The 23621-nt window shown below is 54.2% G+C and overlaps 3 protein-coding genes across 5 annotated transcripts in view; 1 reads left to right on the top strand and 2 right to left on the bottom strand.

Moving 5' to 3' along the window:
• Positions 1-15330, top strand: part of MMP24 (matrix metallopeptidase 24) — a 55324-nt gene extending 39994 nt beyond the window's left edge. For all 3 annotated transcript variants that reach the window (XM_086332191.1, XM_086332192.1, XM_086332193.1), the window contains 5 exons: positions 3722-3883; positions 5928-6142; positions 8830-8968; positions 10361-10627; positions 12672-15330. In XM_086332191.1, the coding sequence (XP_086188317.1) occupies positions 3722-3883; positions 5928-6142; positions 8830-8968; positions 10361-10627; positions 12672-13009 (1121 nt within the window). In that variant the 3' untranslated portion in view covers positions 13010-15330. The remainder of the gene's footprint in view (positions 1-3721; positions 3884-5927; positions 6143-8829; positions 8969-10360; positions 10628-12671) is intronic.
• Positions 14682-16418, bottom strand: MMP24OS (MMP24 opposite strand). The gene is made up of 2 exons (XM_086332200.1): positions 16333-16418; positions 14682-16248 (listed from the first exon to the last, which is right to left on the bottom strand). The coding sequence occupies exon 2, from the start codon at positions 16243-16245 to the stop codon at positions 16048-16050; it is 198 nt and encodes a 65-aa protein (XP_086188326.1). The 5' UTR covers positions 16246-16248; positions 16333-16418; the 3' UTR covers positions 14682-16047.
• A 594-nt stretch (positions 16419-17012) lies between these two features.
• EIF6 (eukaryotic translation initiation factor 6) lies at positions 17013-23426 on the bottom strand. The gene is made up of 7 exons (XM_086332199.1): positions 23352-23426; positions 22977-23088; positions 22757-22842; positions 20580-20755; positions 19868-20044; positions 19499-19680; positions 17013-17283 (listed from the first exon to the last, which is right to left on the bottom strand). Exons 2-7 carry the CDS (start codon positions 23081-23083, stop codon positions 17274-17276), a joined length of 738 nt encoding a protein of 245 aa, XP_086188325.1. The 5' UTR covers positions 23084-23088; positions 23352-23426; the 3' UTR covers positions 17013-17273.
• Positions 23427-23621: the final 195 nt, after the last annotated feature.

Below are 23621 nucleotides of genomic sequence, written 5' to 3'. Positions count from 1 at the left end.
GCTGCATCTGGAAAGTTTATGCTTGGTTTTCCAGAGCAAAGTTCTGACTCTTGTCCAAAGAAAACATGAGCTGTCTCACAACCAGGACTCTGAATTTGTAACAGTCGCCCCAGTTGGTTCTGCTGCAGGTCATCCAAAGACTGCATCTGGAAAAATACCGATCATTTAGCATGCGTCTGTCCTAGCCGCTGTCACCTTACCTTGCCAAGAACAGAGCTTTCCCTCAAGGAGCTCACAGTCCTGGGGCAGAAGAGAATGCACTCCTGGCTGTGATGGAGGGTGGAAAGAGGTCAGGGCCATCAAGATGGTACAGGTAAACTGCTGGGAGAGTGTAGAGAAGGAAGCACTTGCTGCCAGTTGGGGAAATCAAGGAAGGTTTCCTGGAGGATGTGGCTGAACACTGAAGGAGTATGGTTGTTCCAGGTGGAGGGGACAGCACTGGCAGAAGAATAGAGGCGAAAGGAAATGCTGTCCCATTCTGGAGTTCTTGCCATGTGGCGATGGTGGTAAAGAACCCATCTGCCAATACAAGAGACGTAAGAGATGCAGGGTTCCATCTATGGGTCGGGAAGATCCCCTGGAGGAGGGCATGGCAGGCAACCCACTCCAGTATTCTTGCCTGGAAAATCCCACGGACAGAGGAGCCTGGCAGGCTATGGTCCATAGGGTCCCAAAGAGTAGGACACGACTGAAGCAACTTAGCACATACCATTTTGGGGGGTGCAGGAGTCAGTGAGATGGGACTGACCAAAGATGGAGGTGCTAAGAAAAGGGAAGGAAGCTGAGATCAGGTATACTGGAATGGCCGAGTAGACTGCTGGGTGCTTGCTAGGAGGCCCAAAGGACCTGAGCGCCCAGCTCAAGGGAACTCTCCCTGTTGAAGAGACATCGCAGCTCAACGTGACCCTGATAATTAACCGCGATAGTTCCGTGCCTGGAGGTGGTGTGAGCATTTGTGTATACCTTGCCACTTTAATCTTCACCCCATTTTTATGATGAAGTACCATTAGTCCCCTTGTTCTACAGATGAAGAGATTTAAAATGTCACACTGCTAGGACAGGGCAGAGCCAGGATTCCTGGCAGTCTGCCCCCCAGGGACGCCACTTCTGACCACGCCACTTCTCTGCCCCTTGCCCTCTTGGATGGTGAAGGCCCTAGCCGCCTCCTGCTCATTAAGCACGGGGGTCTTCTCCATCCCTCTGCTTTTCCCCTCACAAGCTCCAGGAGTTCTCCTGCCCCTCTTCTCTCTCCTTCCATCTCCCCAAGTGTCCCCCGACACTGAACAGGTCTCTCGGGTTTCTGTGGAGTAGTATGCCCGCTCCCCAGCTCTACCCTGCCATTTTGGTCCCTGGAGCAAATCCACAGGCCCCTTTCCTTCAAGACTTCCTCCTTTTCTCTGCCGAGACCCGGCACAGAGGCTCATAAGGTAATAGACACAGGACCAAGGGTTAGAGGCTGGCCAGGTGCTCAGGCTCTGCTCCCTGGTTGCTAGCTGAGGACACCCTCCCACCCCCACCCACCGAGGAAGAGCCCAGTCAAGAGACCGAGGCCCGAACAGCTTGTCCCAGGTCGTGGAGCAGGCCAGGAGCAGAGCCAGGACTGGACCCCAGGAAGCAGAGCTGCCTCCCGCTGGCGCTAGCAGCCGCCTTTGTTTGGGATGGAGCTCAGAGATGAGCTCACCCTTCCCTGCTGCCAGAGGGGCCAGGACCTGAGGAAGCAACTGGGGGCGGCCTGGCCTCCTCATGCCAGCTTGCCCTGCCCCAGCAGAAGGCCAGCCCCAGGCTCTTGGCCAATCTTGCCCTGATCTCACCCATCCCCCTTCGCTGAAGGCACCGGTGGCATCAGCAGCACGGCAGGCAGGCACGTGTGCCCCAGAGGGCTCTTCTTTCTCCCCAAGACCTTACCCAGGAAGGCCAGTCGCAATCCCTGGCCTCCTCTGGCCCTCGGGGGGCCCTCAGCCAGTGGGTGTAGGGCAAGTTGACCACTGACACTGGGGCTGGAGTGGGTGCAAGGAGTCCTGAGCACCTCCTGGGCTCCTAGCAGCCTCCCCTGCACTTCAAGGTGGCAGGAACGGGCTGTGACATGCCTTGAAAGTGAAAGGGTTAGTCGCTCAGCAGTGTCCACCCCTTTGCGACCCCAGGCACTGTAGCCCACCAGGCTCCTCTGTCCATGGGATCTCCCAGGCAAGAATACTGGAGTGGGTTGCCATTCCCTCCTCCAGGGGAATCTTCCAAAGCCAGGGATCGAACCCACGTCTCCCACATTGCAGGCAGATTCTTTACCATCTGTTAGGGCTGGGCAATAGAGGCAGGGCTCAAGGGACATTCAACTGCCAGAGGTCGAGGCCAGCAGGAGTCTGTAACTGGACATATGTGAGTCAGAACTGTTGATATGCCAGCCTGCTCAACTTCCTGCCCCTTGGATTTCTTTCCCAAAGCCAGGGCAACTTCATCCTCGAAAAATCAGGCCCTGCCCAGTCCCAGGCTTGATCAAGACACTCAGGGGAGTTGACTTTAAGAGGATCTGGTTTCTGGAACCCCAATGGCTTCATGCTTCATTTCTGGTCAATGGGCTTGTTCCGGGGACCAAGCTTCTGCCTTTTGAATGGTAACAACTGTTGTCACGTGTCTTTTCCTATCCAATCCTCTCACAGCCCTTCCGGGTAGATATGATCTCCCCATTGTACAGATGAGGACACTGAGATTCAGGAGGTAGACCTTCTGGGCAAGTTCACAAAGCTGGGGGTGGGGCGGCAGGTAGAGCTGGAAATGAACAAGTCCTGTCCTGTTCTGGGGCCCAGCTCATGACCACTCTGCTGTGTTGCTGCCTCAGCTTCACACTGGGGATCCCACATCCCACTTTCAGCACATGGACCTTGTTGTTTGCACAGGCATCTGAGTCCCTGCGTTGATCTTGACCTCAGGACTGAGAGCGGCTGTGTGACCCAAGCCCCGCCTACCCCCGGGTCTCTGAAGATGACGGCCAGCCTGCCGTCCCAAGGACTCCCCTCTGCCCGTCCGCTCCCTCCTCCTGGCACAGGCCCTTTCTTACTTCCAGACAGACCCCTCTGATCTCCCCGCCTCTGGTCTAATCAGGCGTGATTACATCATGCCGCCACCCCCACTCCTGCTCAAACCCCCCGCGGACCAAGAAGCCAATCCGAATTCCTGCGCGGGCATCACAAGCCCTGCCCGCCAGCCGGCTGACCTCATCTCCCTCTGGCCCTCCCCTCCTGCTTTGTTCCAGGGCCAAGTAGAATGAAACTGCTTGTCCCTGGACCTTGTTTACAGGCGTTCCCTCTGCCAGGAAGGCCGCCCCCACCCCTCTTCCTCTCCTTCCCACTGAATCCATTCTCCTGACTAACTTCTTATCTTTACAGGCTTACCTGAAGCTTCACCTCTGTGAAGCTCTCCCTTGAACATCTTCCTTCCAAGTGTCAGTAACTTCTCCCTCCTCCCCAGAATCCTCACCTGACCCCTGGAGACAGCTATTGAAGCACCTGGAACACTAATTTCACTTATTTTCTTTTCTCTGCCCCTACCCCTGCCACTGTATGGAAAGTTCTGGAAGGCGGGGACATGTCTTGATTTCTCTGTATGGCCCAGTGTCTGGCACAGGGCCTGAGACAAAGTTTATGCTGGGTGTTGCTGAAGTAATGGGTTGACTGCCTCTGACACCTAAGTGGGCACCCTGGGCACCTCCCCATCTCGCCCTCTGCAGGGAATGACCTCTTCCTGGTGGCTGTGCATGAGCTGGGCCACGCGCTGGGCCTCGAGCACTCCAACGACCCCAGTGCCATCATGGCGCCCTTCTACCAGTACATGGAGACGCACAACTTCAAGCTGCCTCAGGACGATCTCCAGGGCATCCAGAAGATCTACGGTGTGTGGAGGGGAGAGGGGCCACCCTTCTCCCCTCGAGGCTGGGCTGTCACTGCCTGGGCGGAGGGGGAGGCTGGGGAGCACTGCGGTCTCTGACCACTGTCTGACCGTTAGAGACCTGTGGTGTCTTTGCTTAACCAGAGAGGGCAAGGCTCCCCACCTCCCTCCCTGAACACTTGGGACACCTAGGGGAGGGTCCAAGCTGCCACTGGGAGGGACAAAAGTGACGAGCGGGCCACCCATTCCCCCTCCTCCACTTACCTTCCCTCCACGCACCTCCCCTTACCTTCTGCAGTTCCCTTTCAAGGGGTCCCACCTCAAGCCAAGAGATTCACACGTACACTCAAGAAATGGTGGTGCAACAGGATGAGTATTATCACCAGAGCTTTTTGCTTAAACAAGAAAAAAAGAAACTAGGCTGATACCTGGATGAGATTTGAGGGGCCTGCTACCATGCCCCCCTCCATGCTCTGTTCACACTGGTGCAGGAAGTTCTTGTTCTTGTCCAGGCGGTTGAGACAGAAAGACCCGTTTATGAGAGCAGATGCATGTCCGTATAGTACGACCCCCACAGATCCCAGGATGTGAGGTGTGGAAGGAGGGCTCCGTCTGGGGCCCTGAGGACCTCACAGAGGAGGTGGCCTCACCCAAAGCCTGGAGGATGGGTAGGATCTCCATAGGTGAAGCCGTGGAGGACTGGACAGGTGGTGGGGACTGCAAGGTGTTTTGAAAATAAAATGGACTGTATTTGCTGAGAGTAGACATGGGGGTAAGGGGATGGATTATGCCAAGGTTTCTGGGTTTTATAATCACAGAGCAATGGGACTGACTCCTATCACTCAGAGATCTGGGCTGGGATATTGATTTGGGATTCTTGGTGTTCAATATGGTAGCCACTAGCCACATGTGGCTATTTAAATTCGTATTAATTAGAATTAAATAAAATTAAAATTTCAGTTCCTCTGCCACGCTAATAGTCAGTCATTTCAAGTGCTCAACAGCCTCACGTGGCTAGAGGCTGCTATACAAGACAGTGCAGATACAGAACATTTATGTCATCACAGAACGTCCCATGGGACGGCTCTAACATCAAGGGTCTTTACAGCCGTGAACCTAGAAGAGATCACAGAGGGCAGTGATTCTCAACTTGGCCTCCCATTGGAATCATCTTGGGACTTGAATTTTAAAAAATACTGTTACTCAGGCTTCGCCCCCAGAGATTGGATATTAACTGGTCTGGGGTGCCTTCTGAACATCAGGGTTTTCAAAGTTTTCCAGGTAATCCTAATCCTTGCAGCCCAAGTTGAGAAGCACCTAGGGACCAAAACAGAGAGATGAGAAGAGGGCCCACGGCTGTGCTGACCCCTAGAGCAGAGTGGACGAGGAAAGGCTGCCAGCAAAGGAGGCAAAGCCGGGACAGTCCACGGAGGCAGAAGGAAAACCAAGAGAGTGCAGGGTTCTGGAAGAGAAGAGTGTTTTAAGGAAAGCGTTTCTGTGATCTTGCTGGTCTGGCCTCAGACCAGCAACTTTGGCCTCACCTGAGAGCTTGAAGAAATGCAGAATGGCAGGCCCCCCCACCCAGATACTCTTGAATCCCAACCTGCATTTTTATCAAGACTCCTGGATGATTCATATGGATATCAAAGTTTGAGTCAAGTAACTGTCGGATTTGGCAACATGGAGGTCATGGGTGATCTTGACAGGAGTTTCCATGGGTCATGGAGCAGAGGCCGTACTGGAGCAGGGGGAAGAAAGAGGAGAGCAGGTGGGGAGGGAAGGGGACACTGAGGGACACCTGCTCTCTCGTAAGAGCAGAGAAGAAAGAGAAGATCTCAGCTTTGGGGGTGGGAAGATGAGCGTTCCCATTTAATGGCCGTTTTCATCTATTTTCTGAAAGATTGGGGCAGTAAACAGAGGGGAGGGGGGACAGGATAGGAGGCGGAAGTGTGACAGGCTTGTCTCACACTGCCTGGCGACACGGAGGCAACAGCAGTGGGGCACAGGGAACGGCTGCCCCCACCCTAAGGCGCAGCCCCTCTCTCCAGGACCCCCGGCCGAGCCCCTGGAGCCCACCAGGCCCCTCCCCACGCTGCCGGTGCGCAGGATCCACTCACCGTCAGAGAGGAAGCACGAGCGCCAGCCCAGGCCCCCGCGGCCACCCCTCGGGGACCGGCCAGCCACACCGGGCGCCAAACCCAACATCTGTGACGGCAACTTCAACACGGTGGCCCTCTTCCGGGGCGAGATGTTTGTGTTTAAGGTAGGACCTCAGTGCTCCCCTCCCACCCCTTCCCCCATGGGTGGGAGAGAGCGGCTGCTCTGGGATTAGGCCTTCTGGGGGGGCCCAGATGGATGGGAGCAAGTCCCGCAGCCAGGACACTGAGTCTCTTGCTGGCGCTGCTGGGTCAGTGGACTGTTTTCAAGAGGGAAGGGGGAAGATGGGTGAGTCTGCCCCTTCCCAGGGGTCAACGCTGGGGAAAAAGTGTTGGAGTCTGGCCTCTGTTCTGTGACTGAGCAAGTCACGTCCATTGTCTGGATCTTGGTTTCTCCCCCTGAGAGCTGGGGGAGTCACTTGCTCTAACGAACAGTGTGTGCAGATCCCACGAGTCATGCCTGTGACGACAGCAGCTTGGAGAAGGGGCTGGTGCAACCATGGCTGAGTCTGTCTCTGGTCCTGGCAGGGCCGAGAGGATGGTTCTGAGGTGCCCCTGACAGAAAGCTGGCCAGGTCACGTCCCTTGTCCTGCTCGGGTCTCTCTAGCCATGGGCTGACAGGGTGGTGGCCTGCTCCTGTGTTGCAGTTGGGTTGTCAGGGAAGCCAACTCTGGGACAGTGTTTGGGATGCAGGATTTTTTTTTTAAAGATTATTTTGATGTGGACCATTTAAAAGTCTTTGTTGGATTTGTTACAATATTGCTTCTGTTATGTTTTGGCCTTTTGGCCCCAAGGCACATGGGCTCCTATTTCCCCAGCCAGGGATCGAACCTGTGCCCTCTACATTGCAAGGCAAAGTCTTAACCACTTCTGCTAGGGTAGTCCTGTGATGCAGGATTTTGACTAAGATGCACCTTTGGGACCCACATCTGTGGGAAGGAGGAGAGGGACGCCTGGCAGGGCAAGAGGAGAAGACATTAATAAGTAGCAACTAGGCCCACTAAAGGGACTTCCCTGGTGGCTCAGATGGTAAAGAATCTGCCTGCAATGCAGTACACTCGAGTTTGATCCCTGGGTCGGGACAATCCCCCTGGAGAAGGAAATGGCAACCCACTTCAGTATTCTTGCCTGGAGAATCCCATGGACAGAGGAGCCTGGTGGGCTTTAGTCCATGGGATCGCAGAGACTATTGAGAAACAAACAATACTAATAGGCCCACCGCAGACCTGGCCACCCCCGCAGAGAGCTCTGGGACTAGAACGGCCCATCAGAGTCGTCCCACTTGGGCCCCAAATGGCTGGAACTTTATTCAGTCCCTGGACAAAGGAGGCCATGACCTTGGGGGAGTTGTCTGGAGCTGAGGCCATCCCCAGGGAGGCTAACAGGTGAAAACTGCCTGCTGACCACACTCCCAGCCCCCAGGACGAGAACCCCTCCACTGACGGGGGTCTGGGCAGCGTGTCTCCAGCATACTGGGGGATTGTGGAGGGCTGCCCCACCCCACGCCCCTTGTGGATTCTCCCCAGCAAGCTTTGAGCTCTGACCAAGAATCAGGCAACAGAGGTCCACCCCAGTCCTGCTCTGACTGTGAGGCTCAAAGGAAGTTACTAGGCCTTCCTTAAGACTCTATCTCAGATCTACTTAACAGGAGTTGTGAAAGTCAAAATAAGGTTTAAAAAGCTGGGTGTGAAAGTGCTTTGTAAAACACCTAAAAAAAGCAAATCTTCTCTAGCTTTTGAACCATCTTTTATGTATCATGTTCGTTTTTCTGTACCCTTGGATCCTCGAGCTGAATGAGTCCTAAGCAAGTCTGGGTTTTATCATTCCCATTGACACATAAGAAAACTGAGGCCCTGGGAAGTCACAGGCCTCGCCCAGAGTGCCTACCAACCAGGACTGCAGTGGGACAAGGCACCAGTGTGCGGAGGAGGGCTTTTTTCCACACTTGGCCTGTTGAGCTACCATGTAATCAACACCAGCTATGTGCCCTGTACTGTTCTAAGCGCTTCACCTATAATCTCTCATTTTCCCTTCATTATTACCTGGCTCATGAATGGCAAAGAATCTGCCTGCAACACGGGAGACCTGAGTTTGACCCCTGGGTTGGGAAGATCCCCTGGAGGAGGGCATGGCAACCCACTCCAGTATTTTTGCCTAGAGAATCCCATGGACAGAGGAGCCTGGTGGGCTACAGTCCACGGGGTCGCAAAGAGTCGGACACAACTGATGGACTAAGCCCAGCACAGTGCAGGTGAGGCTCTTCAAGTACTGAGCCCCAGGTCATGCACCTGTAAGAGGATGAATTCACAGCCAGGGCTTGGGGGAATTTCCACAGCTTGCTTCCCATGGTCCTTGCCCTGCTTGCCAGCTGGAGCCAGCCATGAGGCGGGCACTCTGCCCGGCATCAATGAGCGCCCCCTGCTGCCCAGCCTCGGGAAGGGCCCCTCTGGTGTCAGTAACTCTCCTCTGCCCTCCTGTGGTCAACCCAGGCACTGCACCATCCTTTCCAGCTCCTCCACGCTGCCTCCTTTTTCCCCCTAGGCCTGTCCGTCAGGTCTGTCTTGCGACCCCCTGGGCAACAAGAGCCATTGGATGCCTTATTGAAGAGAGGTGATGAGCATCCTGGCTTCAGCATTGGGCTCCGAAATTTAGATGCAGTAAATGGACAGACTTCATGGAGGCTTGCAAGGGGGGCGACCAGGGGAAGTTGTTGGGTTGTTGGGGCCCGAGTCCCAGGGCTGAGATCACTGGATTCAAAGGCTATGCCTCTTTCTTTCCTCATCGTAACCCCCAGGATCGCTGGTTCTGGCGCCTGCGCAATAACCGGGTGCAGGAGGGCTACCCCATGCAGATAGAGCAGTTCTGGAAGGGCCTGCCTTCCCGCATAGACGCAGCCTATGAAAGGGCGGATGGAAGATTTGTCTTCTTCAAAGGTAACATGGTCTGTGCAGAGGGGTGGGACAGTTCCCTTCCCTTTTCGGGACGCCCTTTCTCTACCTTTGAAGAGGCAAGACAGGTCTGAGGGGGTGCGGGGGGTGAGGGTGGATCTCCTGCAAGAGCCTTTCTAGCCCTAACACTGACATCGGACAGGACGGACCCCTGTCAGGGAGTGACCGTTGAGGGTTTCTATGTGCCAGAGTTGGTGGGGTGACAAGCCTCACCCACACAGGGTAGAGGATGGTGGACAACTGAAGGGCATCCATGCTCCACAGAAGACCACCGCATGAGCTCTATAACAGCCTGGAGGGAGGGGGGCGCACAGGCTGGAGAGGTAAGGGAATGCGGGAGGGGAGCTAGTTGTCCGGCTCACCCAGCTTGTGCTGGGTTGTTTCACTTCGGTTATCTTGACTTGGCCAGGCCTCAGAAGGATAAGATACAGATAGTGAGAAGCGAGGGAAGCATTCCAAGGGAAAGGAAGAGCAGGGCCAAGGGAGTAGTTCAAGTCCTTTAGAAAACCCACAGGATGGCCATGGAGTGCCACGTGAGAGCCATGCCTGGAAAGGTAGTTTAGGGGAGAGTCCTGAGAGCCCTGGTTGCCCACCCAGACTGTGGTCTCGATCCATTAGGTCAGTGCTGGCATTCACTCTTCGTCTGTGAGCAGCAGAGAGCCAGAGGGCAGGTGGCAGTCAGGGCAGAGGTGAGAGGCCATTTCTGGAGTTGAGGATGTTGCTGGAGTTGAGGAGGGCGATGTCTCTAAGGCTTGTGCCGGGAGGAGCAGTGAGGTCAGGAGATGGAAAAGTCCTTGCAAAAGGCTGAGTGCTGAGAGGAGGAGGAAAGAGGACCAAGGATGCCACCTTCTTGGGGACGCTGCAGGGCAGAGAGGTGGTGAGGGAGCCCTCACAGTGGAGATGAGGAACTCTGGAAGCAGACCTGGAAATTCCCAGAGGTCGGTGGGCAATCAGGGTCTCGGGCCTGGGGCCAGGTCCACTGGGAGAGCGGCCATGGGCCACAGCCTCAGAGCTGGGTGTCACTGGTGGAATTACTTGTGTGTGTGTAAAGCCAGGAGAGACTGAGGTCACCCAGAAAGGAGCAAGGAGCGAGTCACATGAAACGAAAAGAGGGTGGGGCACAGAGGCGGGGCAGCGTGAGGCAAGCTGCCCAGGACCTGACACTAGATTCCGGCTTCTTGCCCTCTAAGCTCTGCCTGGGCCGAGGGGCCCCAGCCTCCCCCGCCACAGGGATCAAGCTGGCCTAGGGCTGTTTCCCCTTGACACTGGCTTCATGAATGACTTTGGTCCCAATAGATGATGGGCAAGTGGATCTAACCACAATCTCCGGCATTGAATGACTGAGGAAAGCTAATCCTGGGCTCCTCTTGGCCACAGGTGACAAGTACTGGGTGTTTAAGGAGGTGACGGTGGAGCCTGGGTACCCCCACAGCCTGGGAGAGCTGGGCAGCTGTCTGCCCCGAGAAGGCATTGACACAGCTCTGCGCTGGGAACCTGTGGGCAAGACCTACTTTTTCAAAGGCGAGCGGTACTGGCGCTACAGCGAGGAGCGGCGGGCCACGGACCCTGGCTACCCCAAGCCCATCACCGTGTGGAAGGGCATCCCCCAGGCTCCCCAAGGGGCATTCATCAGCAAGGAAGGATGTACGTAAGAGCCCGGCCCGGTTTGGGGGGATCTGGTTTAGTGTAGGTCTCGTCGGGGCCCGCCCATGGGAGGCGTACTCTCATGGTATCCAGGTTTGAGAAATACCACCTGGTGACAAAGACAACTGCCTCATATCGACCCACAGTCACAGTCACTTAATCTTAACAGCTGCCAAGTCAGTTTCTCATCTGTGGGCATCATTCAACAACTGAGAGGCTTTCATAGACTGACTTCATTCCCTCAGGCAGCATTTCTCAAGCAGAGGTCCTCAGGAGTACTCTAGGAGTGCTTTGAGTTATCAGATCTGAAATGATGGATGTGGTGATCCAAAGGGCTTTTTCACAGGGCTTGAAGATAACAGAGAGAAGCTTTTTTTTTTTTTAACGTATGAGATATTTTCTAAGCTTCTCCTGGGTGGCAGGCTGACTCAGAGCCTCTCTCCCCACTAGACTAGAAGCTTATCAAGAAGAAGGACTGAGGGAATGCCATGGTAGTCCAGTGGCTAGGGCTCTGTACTTCAATGCTGAGGGCCTGGGTTCAATCCCTGGTTGGGGTACTCAGACCCCCACAAGCTGTACAGCACAACCAAAAAGAAGAGGGGCTGGGACTTGCTAGGTGCCGAGCACGTATCCATGAATGTTTGTTGAATTCATCTCCATCGATCTGGTCAAAAGCAGACTCTGGAGCCAACCTGGCTGGTTTCATATCCCACCCCCACTACTCAATATGAGTTTGGGCATAGCACTTAAGTCTCTTCATCTATAAAATGGGGATAATAATGGTCCCTACTTCACAGAGCTTTGTGAGGATGAACATAAATTACGTAGAGCAGTTGGCCTGTGCCACGTAAGTTTCAGCTGTTATCATTATCGTCATCCTATTTAGGATGTTTTAGTTTTTATGGAATGACAGGCATTCATTCACTCCACAGTAACTACTGAGAGCCAGGTTGTGTGGGAGGGCTGGAGATGGAGCTTGGAATGAGATGTGCATCGCATCTCTGGCTCCCAGCCTAGAGGCAAATAGACAAGTACGGTGGCAACAAAGGCAGTAAGGGAAGGCACTTGGGAGAGAGCATCTGAGCAGAGGGCCCTGTGAGAGGGGGTTGTCAGGAAGGGCTCTCCAAGGAGACGTCTCTGGTAAGAAAGCCAGGGGCTAACAGGGGAGCTGCTATTTGGTGGCTCTCCTGTGTCACTGATGCTTTACACACGTGGCCTTACTCTTTGGGGGAGCCTCAGAGACAGGTGACATCAGGAACCTTAGCCAATGAAAGTCCCAGCCAGGGTGAGGAGCCGGCCAATGGGAGAACGTGAGTTGCTCTCCATCAGGACTGGCTTGGGCAATACGGCTGCTGCAGGGAGCCTTGTGGTGGCTGCCAAGCCCTGCTGCCTCTTTGCCTTCCATCCCGTCCCCCAGCAGGGTCCCAGCGACCCTGCAATCTGTGTTGTGAAGTCATGTGTGCCAAGCCCCCAAAAAGGCATGGTAATTACCAAGAGGTGGTGTCCACTGTCGACAAGAGAATTCTGGCTCCTTGTCTCCCTTGGCTCAGGCAGGAGTGGGTGCAGCCCTGGAGCTAGCTGTGGAGGCAGCGCTGTACAAGCTCTGAGTAGGGGGTTGCATCTGACCCATGTTGGGGTGGGGGGCAAGAGGGGGTATTGGCATAGTACAACAGGGCTGAGAAGGGTCCTTGTCTAGGAAACACTAAATGAACTCACCAGTTCTACCTAAAGCCCCTCAGTGGCTTCCCAGCACCTCTGAGATGACAGGGTGGGCTGGTCTGGGTCTGGGTGCCTCTGCAGCTGGGCAGGTCATACTCCCTGACCAGCCACACCCTCTGCGGGGTGTGCCGGGCACTCCAGGTATTCCAGCACGCTGTCCCCACCGCCGCATGCGCCCACCCCCACCTTCAGAGCTGCTCGTGGGCTCCTCTTGAGTGGGAGGCGCCCCCTCCTCCACACTGCCACAGCCTCTTGCCTCTTCCTGCTGGCCCAGAGCAGGTGCAGGGAGTGTCTGGGATGGTGATGCTGGGCCGTGTTTCTGCAGATTACACGTACTTCTATAAGGGCCGGGACTACTGGAAGTTTGACAACCAGAAGCTGAGCGTGGAGCCAGGCTACCCGCGCAACATCCTGCGGGACTGGATGGGCTGCAACCAGAAGGAGGCGGAGCGGCGCAAGGAGCGGAGGCTACCCCAGGACGACGTGGACATCATGGTGACCATCAACGACGTGCCAGGCTCTGTCAACGCGGTGGCCGTGGTTATACCCTGCATCCTGTCCCTCTGCATCCTGGTGCTGGTCTACACCATCTTCCAGTTCAAGAACAAGGCGGGCCCTCAGCCTGTCACCTACTATAAGCGGCCGGTCCAGGAGTGGGTGTGAGCAGCCCAGAGCCCTCTTTGTCCACTCAGTCTGGCCGGCCAGGCCCTTCCTCACCAGGGTCTGAGGGGCAGCTCTGGCCACTGCCCACCGGGGCCAGCAGGGCCCTAGGCCAGGGGTCATGTAGCTGAAGTGGTGGTGCATTGGCCTGGGCTGAGCATGGGGCAGGGAGTGATGGTGGCTGTGCCCCAGGGTGGGTGCCTGGTGCCCAGCTGCCAGCCTTCTGTCCTGGGTAACTGCTCCCTACTCCAGGGAACAGGCCAGGCCCTGTCAGGAGGCAGGGCCCATGCCAGGAGGCGGCCCTGTGGTCACTGCGCCCCGTGGTGTCCATGAGGCACCACGGTGCTGAACCTGGCTGGACCCAGCACCTTCTGTGGGAAGCCAGCACAGCTCTTGGCCCCATCTGGGAGATGCCACCAGTCCTGGCCCCCTTTGCCAACACCTGCTGGTCAGATGTCCCCCCACCCCACTCCCACTGTCCTCCACGGCTACAGGACCCCTGCTGCCGACACGGTGGGCAGCAAGCCTGGGTTTCCCCTGCTGCCATAGCAGACCCCTCAGGAAACCTGCTCCACACGTCAGGGTCTCCTCTGAGACCCGGAATTTAGGGTCACATGCTGCAGGCAGGGCTGTGGCCCAGCTGGGTCTGACAAGGACCCAGCTGTCACGTCGTGAATATTTCAGTGTCCTGTCACTATTGTTTAAAGTCCCATTTTGCAAAGGCTGCTTGAGGCTTTAGGTGAATTAGCGGTGACTGTCTTGGCAAGGCCAGCCCTCCCCCCAGCGATAAGGACCAAGGTGCTGTTAAGGCCACTCCAGTGCCCCAACACCCCAGGAGCCGGGCCCTGATAATGAGGCTACAGGGTGGGAGCAGGAGCTGACCCTCTCTGGAGGCTGATTTAAGTTTGTAGCTGTCCTCTACTCTTCTGTTTCTCTCACCATCCCCCAAGTCCCTGCCCTGCTCCACCCTGTCGCCTGTGGCCTGAGAGCTCAGCCTGATTCAGTGAGACAGAAATGACTCCAGGCCAACACTCTCATGACCCTGGGGGAAGGGGCCCAGGGCAGTCTTCTGAAATGCTCAGAGCCCGCACCCCTAGGTGCCCTGAGACCAACTCAATTTCTCAGCCCAGAAGCAGTGTTTATACCATGAGCTTGGCCCCTGCTAACCCAGCTCTCTGGGCCCACCACCCTGCACTGCTCTTTGGAAAAGGGCACCCATAACTGGTAACAGGCCCAAGCCTAGGGGCCCGCCCTTCACTGTCTCTGGCAGGAATTCTTAGGGCTCGGTTTGCCTCACATCAACCCAGGAAGAGGCAGACCTGCTTGTTGCTAAGGAGCCAGAGGCAGTACCAATGGGCTCAATGATGTCCATGGGCTCTCTGCCAAATCCAAGAGGAGATGTCAGTCTTTGGGGGTGCTGGCAGGGCCTCTGAGCCTGCACGGGCCTTGCCCTACCCTGTGGCCTCTGAGCTTTGGGTCTGCTTAACCGTAGCAGACAGGGCCTCTGGGAGCCATCTTGAGCAAAATCTCTTTTGTCCCAGAGACACCTACATGGGTCCACTGTGTTCTGCCATCATCCTTGTTTTTCTTTTCCTCATTTTGGTCAAGGGCGGGCTCCCTGGGGCGGGTGGGGAACAACTGCGGAGATATTAGTGATTCATAGGTTTGTACAGTGTTTTATACTTTGCAAAGCACTTTATTAGCTCACCCGTCCACTCACATGTAACTCATGTAGTCCTTGGGAGGCCAAGGACAACTCTCACTGTGCCCTCAAACAAAGCACAGAGAGGCTGTTACTTGCCCAGGCCATTTAGTGGGCTTGCTGGGCATTGGGTCCCCACCTGTGGACCCCTCCAGGGTCCAAGATGAGATCAGAAGTGTCTCTTTTATCCATCTTTTCTCGGCCTCCCTTCCCCCTTCCCTGGTCCCCCTCCACTCCTCAGGTTGGTGCTCTCACTTCGCGAAAGCTCTAGGCCCCCCAGGCTCCCCACTGGCTCCTGGTACTACTGAGGTCAGCTGAGAAAGAGCAGGAGATGGAGGCAGGCAGCCCAGGCTGCAGATGTGAGGGACGCAGGGCCAGGCCCAGAGAGGGCTCAGCCTGGAGGCTTCCAGTCATGGATTCTCCTGCTTTGGGGTCATCTGTTTGTCCATCATCCCAGGACAGGGCAGACAGACAGAGGGGCAAAGCACTGGGGACCCCAGAGCCCAGCTTCCCCTCAGTCTGGGGAACATCACAGCATTTCAGTGTCAGTCACATTTTAAACTGATCAGCCTTTGTATAATGTTTTTTAAATCATTTCTAAATAAAACAAAAATACAGAGTGTGTCATTTCCCTGGACTGTCAGAACAGGGATCAGGTTCTGAGTGGCCTAAAGAAGCTTCTGGGAGACAAGATGCTTTGGGGTGTCTGGGAGCTACCCAATGCATCTCACCTGCCAGCCCCCAAAATCAGATGCCCTCTCTCTCGAAAGGCTGGCCCTGGAGGCCCTCTGTGACTGGGGTCCCAGCGATAGAACCGGATAATGCCAGGGTGGCCACCCAGGATGGCGCCTCTCCCAGGAGAGGTACAGATGGGCAGGTTCACTGTGGCAAGGTCTTTTCTGAAGTCAAGACACAAGGTGTTATGACCAGGACAAAAGCAAGAGCCCAGTTCTTGGTGATAGGGAAAAATGAGGTGAGGTGAGATCAGTAACCTTGGGGTCTTCTTACCAAGAGTCCTGACCTGGTTCTGGAAGCCTGTGACGAGAAGGCTGCCCCAGGACCCAGACGGCCGGAGAAACTGTGGGGTGGGTAAAATACTAAAGTCTGAGCTAGTCTGGGTGCAGGCTAAGAAGCGAACAAATCCAGGGTAGCGGGAGGGGCCGGAGGAAAGACGGCGCCCTGAGAGGCTGCAGAGGAGGCTTCCTTCCAGTCCCCCTCGAGCTCCCCGACTCTCCGTGCGCCTCCAGGGTGGGCGAAGGTGGGGAGAGACAAGGGCCCGACCAGGAGAAGCGGACCGGACGACAGGAGGCGGCGGGCGCTAACTGCGCAGGGCGGAGAGTCAGTACCAGGAGGTGCAGGCGATGAGGAAGCGCACGTCGTCCAGCGGCCCCCAGGGGCTGGGCTCTGGCCGGGGCCGATCAGGGCCCTCCGGCGCCTCAGGCTGGGGTTGGGGCTGCGGCTGCGGCTGGGGTTGGGGCTGCGGCTGGGGCTGCGGCGGCTCCGTGGAGCCCTGGCCACCGCTCAGCTGCGCGCCCATGTTCTGCAGGAGGACAGGCCTGTCAGGTGCGGGGCCGGCTGCACACCACCCCTGCCCCGCCCCGCCCCGATGGGGCCCGCCCCTCACCTCGCAACGCCGGAGTCCCGGGTCGGAACAGTCCCAGCGCGGGTCTCCGCTCCCCGCTCGCCAGCGCAGATGCGTCTGGAGGCACTGGCGTCCTGACGTCACGGCGCACGAACCACGCCCCCTAGGCGCCTGGGAAGGTTTCAGGACGCAGGGGCGGGGCCCAACATACCCGACCCCACCCACAAGCAACCAGCCAAACCTGCCCCCAAGTCCCGGGGCCCCGCCCCGCGAGCAACTCGGAGACGATGGGATCCGCCCCAACTACCCTCACCTCTCCAAGCCTGGCTCCTCACGCACCTAAGGCCCTAAGGTAAAGGGCGGGAGATGAGTCTGAGACTGTCCAGGGCACCTAGCAGCCAGGCCAACAACCTCTATCCACCACTGCGGGTCAAGGAGGACAAGGCTGCCCTGTGGCCAGGTGCCCCAGAGCCCTTCAGGATTCTCACACTGGCGTAGGGGAGAGCTGAAACAGACTCATTCTTTGAAGCCAAAACGATAAGGCTGAAGTCGTGTGGAAAACGGTAGTATAATGGAGTGTTTCTTTCTCTTGCCCTGGGATGAAGCTAATGATGGGCGGCATGTAAAACTAAGGGGTGTGTGCATCCTACTCCACCTTCCCCCTGGAACAATGATGAGGGGCTGAGTACAGGTTGAAATACCCAAATAACACATTCAGAATGGCCAGAGGAAGCTGCCCTTTAATGGGGTAGCACAGACAACAGAGCTCTCAGCCAGAAGCCATAGGACCTGCCAGCCAGCATGATGTGGCACATTTTTGCAGTAACTATAGATTCAGGAGATGGGCACAGATGAAGAAAGGCTGGGCATACAGCCACGAGTCCAGGTGAGTTCTCTGCCACCGGCCTGCCAGCATTCAGGACAGACTGGGTGGAACACTGAGAGGGAGCCAAAGTCGAGCCAGGACCAGTATGGAAGCTGACTCAGGTGAGGCTGGAGAGAGAGAAAGGAGTGTTGTCAGTAGGTGTCAGAGCACAGCTCACCCTCCATGCTCAAGGTGCTTGCCTCCACCCTCACCCCAGGACCTCTGTTCCAGCTCTGCCCTGAAGAGCCCCTTCCAGATTCCACCACTCCCACAAGTAACAATCCAGTCTAGAACTCTCAATGCTTAAAAAGGAAAAGTAACTCCTTCTCCATTCAAGCGGGTGAACTCAAAATAACTTATTCAAATTGCTGATCATAATCAGAGCCTCACAGGTCAAGTCCAAAAAGACAAAATTAGACAAGGGAAGGGGGGTGCTCAGAGAGGGAAAAGAGACACGACTAGGTCACAAATCCTCTAGTGGCAGGACTGGGGCCGGAACATTCTTCCTGGAGGTGATAATCATTTGCATGATTGTAAAAGTGAAGTACATCTTTTTTTTTTTTTGGGGGGGGGGGGCGGTGGGCTGCCCCTCACAGCTTATAGGATCCTGGTTCCCTGACCAGGGACTGAACCCAGGCCTTCAGCAGTAAAAGTAGTGAGTCCTAACCACTGGGCTTCCAGGGAATTGCCTGAAGTACACATTTCTAATCCCTTATCTGACACCGTCCTTGTGAGGTCTCATGGGCACCTCAAACTCAACAGGTTCAAAGCCAAAGGAGGCTAATGAGTTTTGTCTCTTCTTTATCAATACCCATTTTTTAAAAATAGTAACTACAATGCTGACCAGTGCTGCTGCCTGTAAGCAGTTCTGCCTGGCAGTTTCTGAAGTTTTTCCATTAAATACAACATTGCTGTAGTTTTTTTTTAGTAGGTAACAATTATCAGGTTGAAGCTGAAAATCCAAAACTTTGGCCACCTGATGCGAAGAACTGACTCATTGGAAAAGACCCTGATGCTGGGAAAGATTGAAGAGGAGGAGAAGGGGCAACAGAGGATGAGATGGTTGGATGGCATCACCGACTCGATGGACATGAGTTTGACCAGGCTCCAGGAGTTGGTGATGGACAGGGAAGCCTGGCATGCCGCAGTCCATGGGGTCTCGAAGAGTCAGACGCAACTAAGCAACTGAACTGAGCTGACTTGAATTATCAGGTTACAGAAATTTCTTTCTGTTCTCAGTTGCTAAGAAGTTTCTCTGTTTTGTTCTTTAATTAAATGGTTAATTGTGGAAGTATTGTTTTATGAGGGTCAATGTTCCAAAAGGGGAGGGAGGGTATATTTTATTCATCACCACATCATTATTGTCTGATACATAGTAGGTATTAAAAAATAAAAGTTGTTAAACAAATGACAAAACCACTGGTACCGTTTTCCTGTTCAGACCTTTTCAACTGCTCTCCGGTGCTGAGAGCAGTTTGTCAGTGTGGTCTCCAAACTGCCCTTCTCAGAATCACTCAGGAAAAATTACTGAAATAACTACACGTGGCTGGGTCCTCCAAACTGAGGGAATCAGGATTTGAAGGATGATGTCAAGAATCTACATTAATAAGCATCCCAACACAGAACAGAGGTCAAAACACCTACTATAGTCAAAACTTCTTGACATAGGCATTCAGAGTCCTCAACCCTGGGGATAAAACCTTTTCCCTTCACACCCTCCACACTTTCCCACCCTATCTCTGTATATTCAATTATCTACTCATTCCCTGAAGCCCAGGCTGATGGATTTGTCTTCCCCAAAACCTTCCTGGACTCCAGTTAAGTGTCTCATGGGAGCCTCCAGAGCCACAAAAGACGGGGGAAGGGGTACTAAACATCCAGCACCTGATGCTCTTCCAAAGGAGGAGATTCTAGAGCCTAACACTCCAAAATCTCCAGAGTTAGGGCTCAAGAACCCACTTTTGATTTAAACCCACCAAAGTACAGATGACGGTGATTCTGATGCACTCGCCACAAAGCAGCCTTCCCTTCTTCCCTCAATAAAAAGATCTTTCCTGTCTCAGGCTACTGGCTGGGTACACCAACACACAGGCAGATTAAAAACTATAAAAGAAGGTGGTCAGTGATAAAGCAAGACAGCCTAGAGAAGGGATACACTGAGTCAACGTCCTCAAAGCTGGGGATGGGCAGATACTCAGGCAATGCTTGTGGACTGAACCTGTGCCTACTCAGCACTATGTGGATGTAGCCTCACAGAGGAGAAACTACCGGTATGAACAGTGTGGCTCCCATTATAGCTGGCACCTCCCTCCCCTCCCCTCAACAGAAGAAAGGCCCAGATACCTGTCAATGAGGGAATCCCGCATGCTGGTAGCAATGGTGCTAGGCTGGGCTTCGTTCAGCTTGAAGACACTCTCCACCACTGACAGCTCCGTGCTGGTGGTGTCCAGGCCACAGAAGGCACACCAGTCGTTCACCACCATCCCAGCAGCAATCACCTCGCTGCCTCGGTTCACAGTGCCCGCCTGCCAAAGGATGGCTCAGTGTGGATCATGGCACCAACAGCCAAGTCATGAGGACTCTCCCCAGTCCCTGGTCTCTGACCCGCAGCCACAACCCCAAACTGCGACAGGTAATAACCCAGATTCCCAAATACTGGGCAAAGGGATCTGCTGCAGCAGAAAACAGAGGTCAGAGAACATGACTGCTTACCACAAGGGGGACCTGAAGGAGAGAAGACAGCTCATCCTGGTCTTCAATTGAAGTCTTGGGATGTACCAGCCCTCCCTGGTTGCTGAAGACACAGTAGCTTCCTACCAGCACCTGGTCAGCCACTGTCTGTCTGAAGACTTCCACCTTTAGCACATCAGCCAGGATCTCTTCTGTTTCCTGTTAGCCAAAGGTACTGTGCTCAGCACCCAGAACAAACAGATCAAAGTACCCAGGGCCTCCACACCCAGACCCACCCAGGGTGTGACTCGCTAAGCTTATTCCTCTGCTATGCAGCTGCATATGGAAGCTTCACCCAGAAAAAGGAGGGAATACAGCTTGGAGCAGAGTCAAGGCCAGCTACAAAGCCATGCATGCCCTGAAGAGCCAGAGGCTGGTCTCCACATCACCTTCTTTCCCTCTAACCCACAAACAAGCGTTCAACTGTCAATCTTCTCTCCAGCAAGTCTGAATGAGTCAATCTCCCTGATTAATACAGGGAGGATTAATACACTCCCTAGCTTCTTTTCCCTAGCTGGTCACATCACAAAAGGCCTCTGTTCACTCTTCCAACCAGTGCCTGAACTGCAGGAGCCCAGGTGTAAAGAGAAACCACAAGAGATACCCCAAACTCCTGCCTGATAGGCAAGAACAGTGGCTAACCACTGACTAGGCTAATATCCTGTGACTCTTGGGCTAAACTGGGCTGCCTCACCCTGTCCAGGTCTGGGTGGACTAAGGCCACGTAGTCGTTGCAGGTGGTGACATTGCCCAGGGCTGAGAGCCGTTCCTCCACCCGCCGGATCTGCACGCTGTCTGGGAGGCAGTTGCGAATGTGCTGTAGCTCCTGGTCAGTGGTGTTGTTGGGCACCAGGAGACCATGCCTGTTCCCTGGAGAGACCCAAATTAGGGCAGGTTGTGTAAGGATGAACTGTAAATTCACAAGACCTGCTGAGCGCTGGGGCCTAAAGATACAACCCAGTCCGGGTAGCTTCCCCAGGAAAGCTTTAGATCCAGACCCCAGTCCTCCAAACCACTGACCACACAGCACCCAGGCAACCAGGAGTCCCACTGGGCAGGCCAGAGATGGCCTAGGAGTCTGTCCCAAACATCCTGCCCAATTCACCATCATCCACCAGGGATGACCAGGACCAAAAGGAAGGGCTCTTGGACATCAGTTGTTTTTTTTTTTTTTTTTTTTGTTTTTTGGACAGTTTATTTGTTGAGAGTGTGACCAAAAGTTACATGTTTGCACCTTTCTAGTTGAAAATAAAGTATATATTTTTTCTATAAAGGGCTTGGTTTTTCATTTATTAAATGGGAAGTTTTTGTCTTAAAACTATGCACTTATAATTTTCTAAATATCTTTTTCTCATCTATTCTTATCAATTGGTTGATCCCTTCAATAGGATTTTTACATAAACATATTTCACAATGAATCAGGTGTCACAAATTTACAGGCATACACACTGTTGAGCACACAGGCATTTTTCATTATTTTCACTGCTGCTGCTGCTGCTAAGGTGCTTCAGTCGTGTCCGACTCTGCGACCCCATAGACGGCAGCCCACCAGGCTCCCCCGTCCCTGGGATTCTCCAGGCAAGAACACCGGAGTGGGTTGCCATTTCCTTCTCCTTGGACATCAGTTGTATATTTCGCTACTTAAAAACTGAGGTAACACTTCATACGTACCAGATGGCTAAATTCTTAAAAAGAACATCAACACCAAGGGTTGGCAAAGATACATGGAGCAACCAATAGGAGTGTAAATTGGGCAGCAACTTCAGATACTTATGTGACATCATCTATTACACTGGATACCCAGCCATTGCTCTCCCAGATATTATATATTCAACAGAAATACATACATTTGTTCACTAAGAAACATAACAGCACTACTCATAATAGATCAAACTGAAAACTACCCCAAATACCCACTGTCAAAAGAATGAATGAATACACGGTGGTACATTTACACAAAACTGAGTACACAGCAACATGAATGAACGATAATTATATTGTGACAACAATGACTAAACCTCTGCCTAACTCTGCAAGGACACAACTATGAACTTCTGAACTATGAGTTTCTCCCATCCTTTAAAAAAAAAAACAAAAACACCAATGATCAGGCTAAGTTCTCTCTTATTACATAAGAACTAGCTTCAAGTCCAAAGATCACCAAGTCCAGAGATAAGAGTGTTCTGCCTGAATAAGAAACAGAGTCCAAGATCATCAGGCTTACAATAAAAAATAAAGGAAAAACTCCTATTTGAGCAGAACTACAAACAAGGGGTGGCAGTAAAGGAAAACTGAGCCAGTTCAAAGGATGGACCAAATGCCAGAGACAACAGTGCTGATGGATATAGGGGTACCTGGTAAATAGAACTTAAGCTTTAAATAGGTAACTGCACAGGATGCCCCAGAATCTTAGCTTGTCATTTTTTAGAGGTAGAAATGGACCCTCAGAAGGAGGAAGCAATCTACCAGAGTGAGTGGCCAGCAAGGGAGAGATGACAATCCAGTCTTGCCTCACACTAGGTGTGGAACCGGGTGAGTCACCTGGGTTCTTTGATTTTCAGCTTCCTCATCAGCCAAATTAGGCCAGTAATTCCTACCTCCCAGGGTCTTCAGTGAAGATGGACTGAAACAACTGTAAAAGTGAAAGCCCTTAACGTTTTGATTACAATGATCCAGAAACCTTTGCCAGAGGTTGTCCCTGATCTGTTGACACTTAGACCGGGTCCGGCACAGAATTGAGAGATTCTGTAGTCGCTGGAGATGATGGATGAAAGCCTAGAAATCCCTGGGTCCTCCGGGTCCCTTCTAGTGGGAAGATTAAAGGCGCTGGGAGGCTCCACTCCCTCCCTCGGCGACTTTCAGCCGGCTTACCCACACACATGCGCCCGATGATGCGGCAGCCGGCGATGGACGCGTGCACTACGGGGATGGTACCAGCAAGCTCGCCCTCGAACACACTGTGGGGACACGGACTCAATGAACACGGGGCTAAGGGGCCCGAACCCTCCTCATTCTGCCAGAGCCCGACTCCAAGGACCTCTACCCGCCACCCACCCACACACTGCCCGCGGGCCTGGGGCTCCCATGGCACCTGTAGAAGTTCTCCGACCCTCCGATGGCCACCAGGCAGTAGGAGTTGGTAAGTTTGGCAAAGCAGCCGATCTCGCAGTTGTTCTCGAACGACGCACGGACCGCCATGAGGCCTAGGGGTTGTGGGACTGGAGTTCAGGGCCTGTGGATGCTCTCCCGGAACCGGGTGCCTCGGCCTCGACGCCGGTCCCGAGTCACCGTCCCCCAGCCTCTGCGCGTCAGCCCCACTGCAACCCCGCCCCACTCGGCCCTCAGCCCTCAGGTCCCGCCCACCGCGCCCATCCAGACGCTCTGGTCCCGAATCCTCCGGCCCCCATCCCTCAGGACTCAGGGCGCCCCGAGATGACCCTTCCGGTGTCCAGCCACAACCGCTCACCAGGTAAACGCAACCTCCACACGAGGCAACAACCCTCCTCTCCCCTCTGTAGGTTTCCGTTTCCGCCTCCACCCTAGGGGATTTCCGACAGAGCGAGGCGCACGCCTCCACGCATGCGGCTACTCTAGCTCCCAACCCCTGCGCCTACTCTATGGTTGTAAGCGATCCGGTCCAGACCCGCTCCTGGCCCCGCCTCCAGAAAGCTTTTCATTCACTCTTTTATTCATTCATTCAATCGGGAGCTTTGTAGGAGGAACAACTGACAGAGAC

The sequence above is a fragment of the Bos grunniens genome, chromosome 13 (genome assembly GCF_055505025.1).
Source record: "Bos grunniens cultivar Pamir isolate PY7600 chromosome 13, Bosgru_T2T1.0, whole genome shotgun sequence".
In the NCBI taxonomy this organism is placed as follows: Eukaryota; Metazoa; Chordata; class Mammalia; order Artiodactyla; family Bovidae; genus Bos; species Bos grunniens.
The sequence above is the reverse complement of the archived record's forward strand: the minus strand, read 5'-3'. Positions and strand labels throughout refer to the sequence as shown.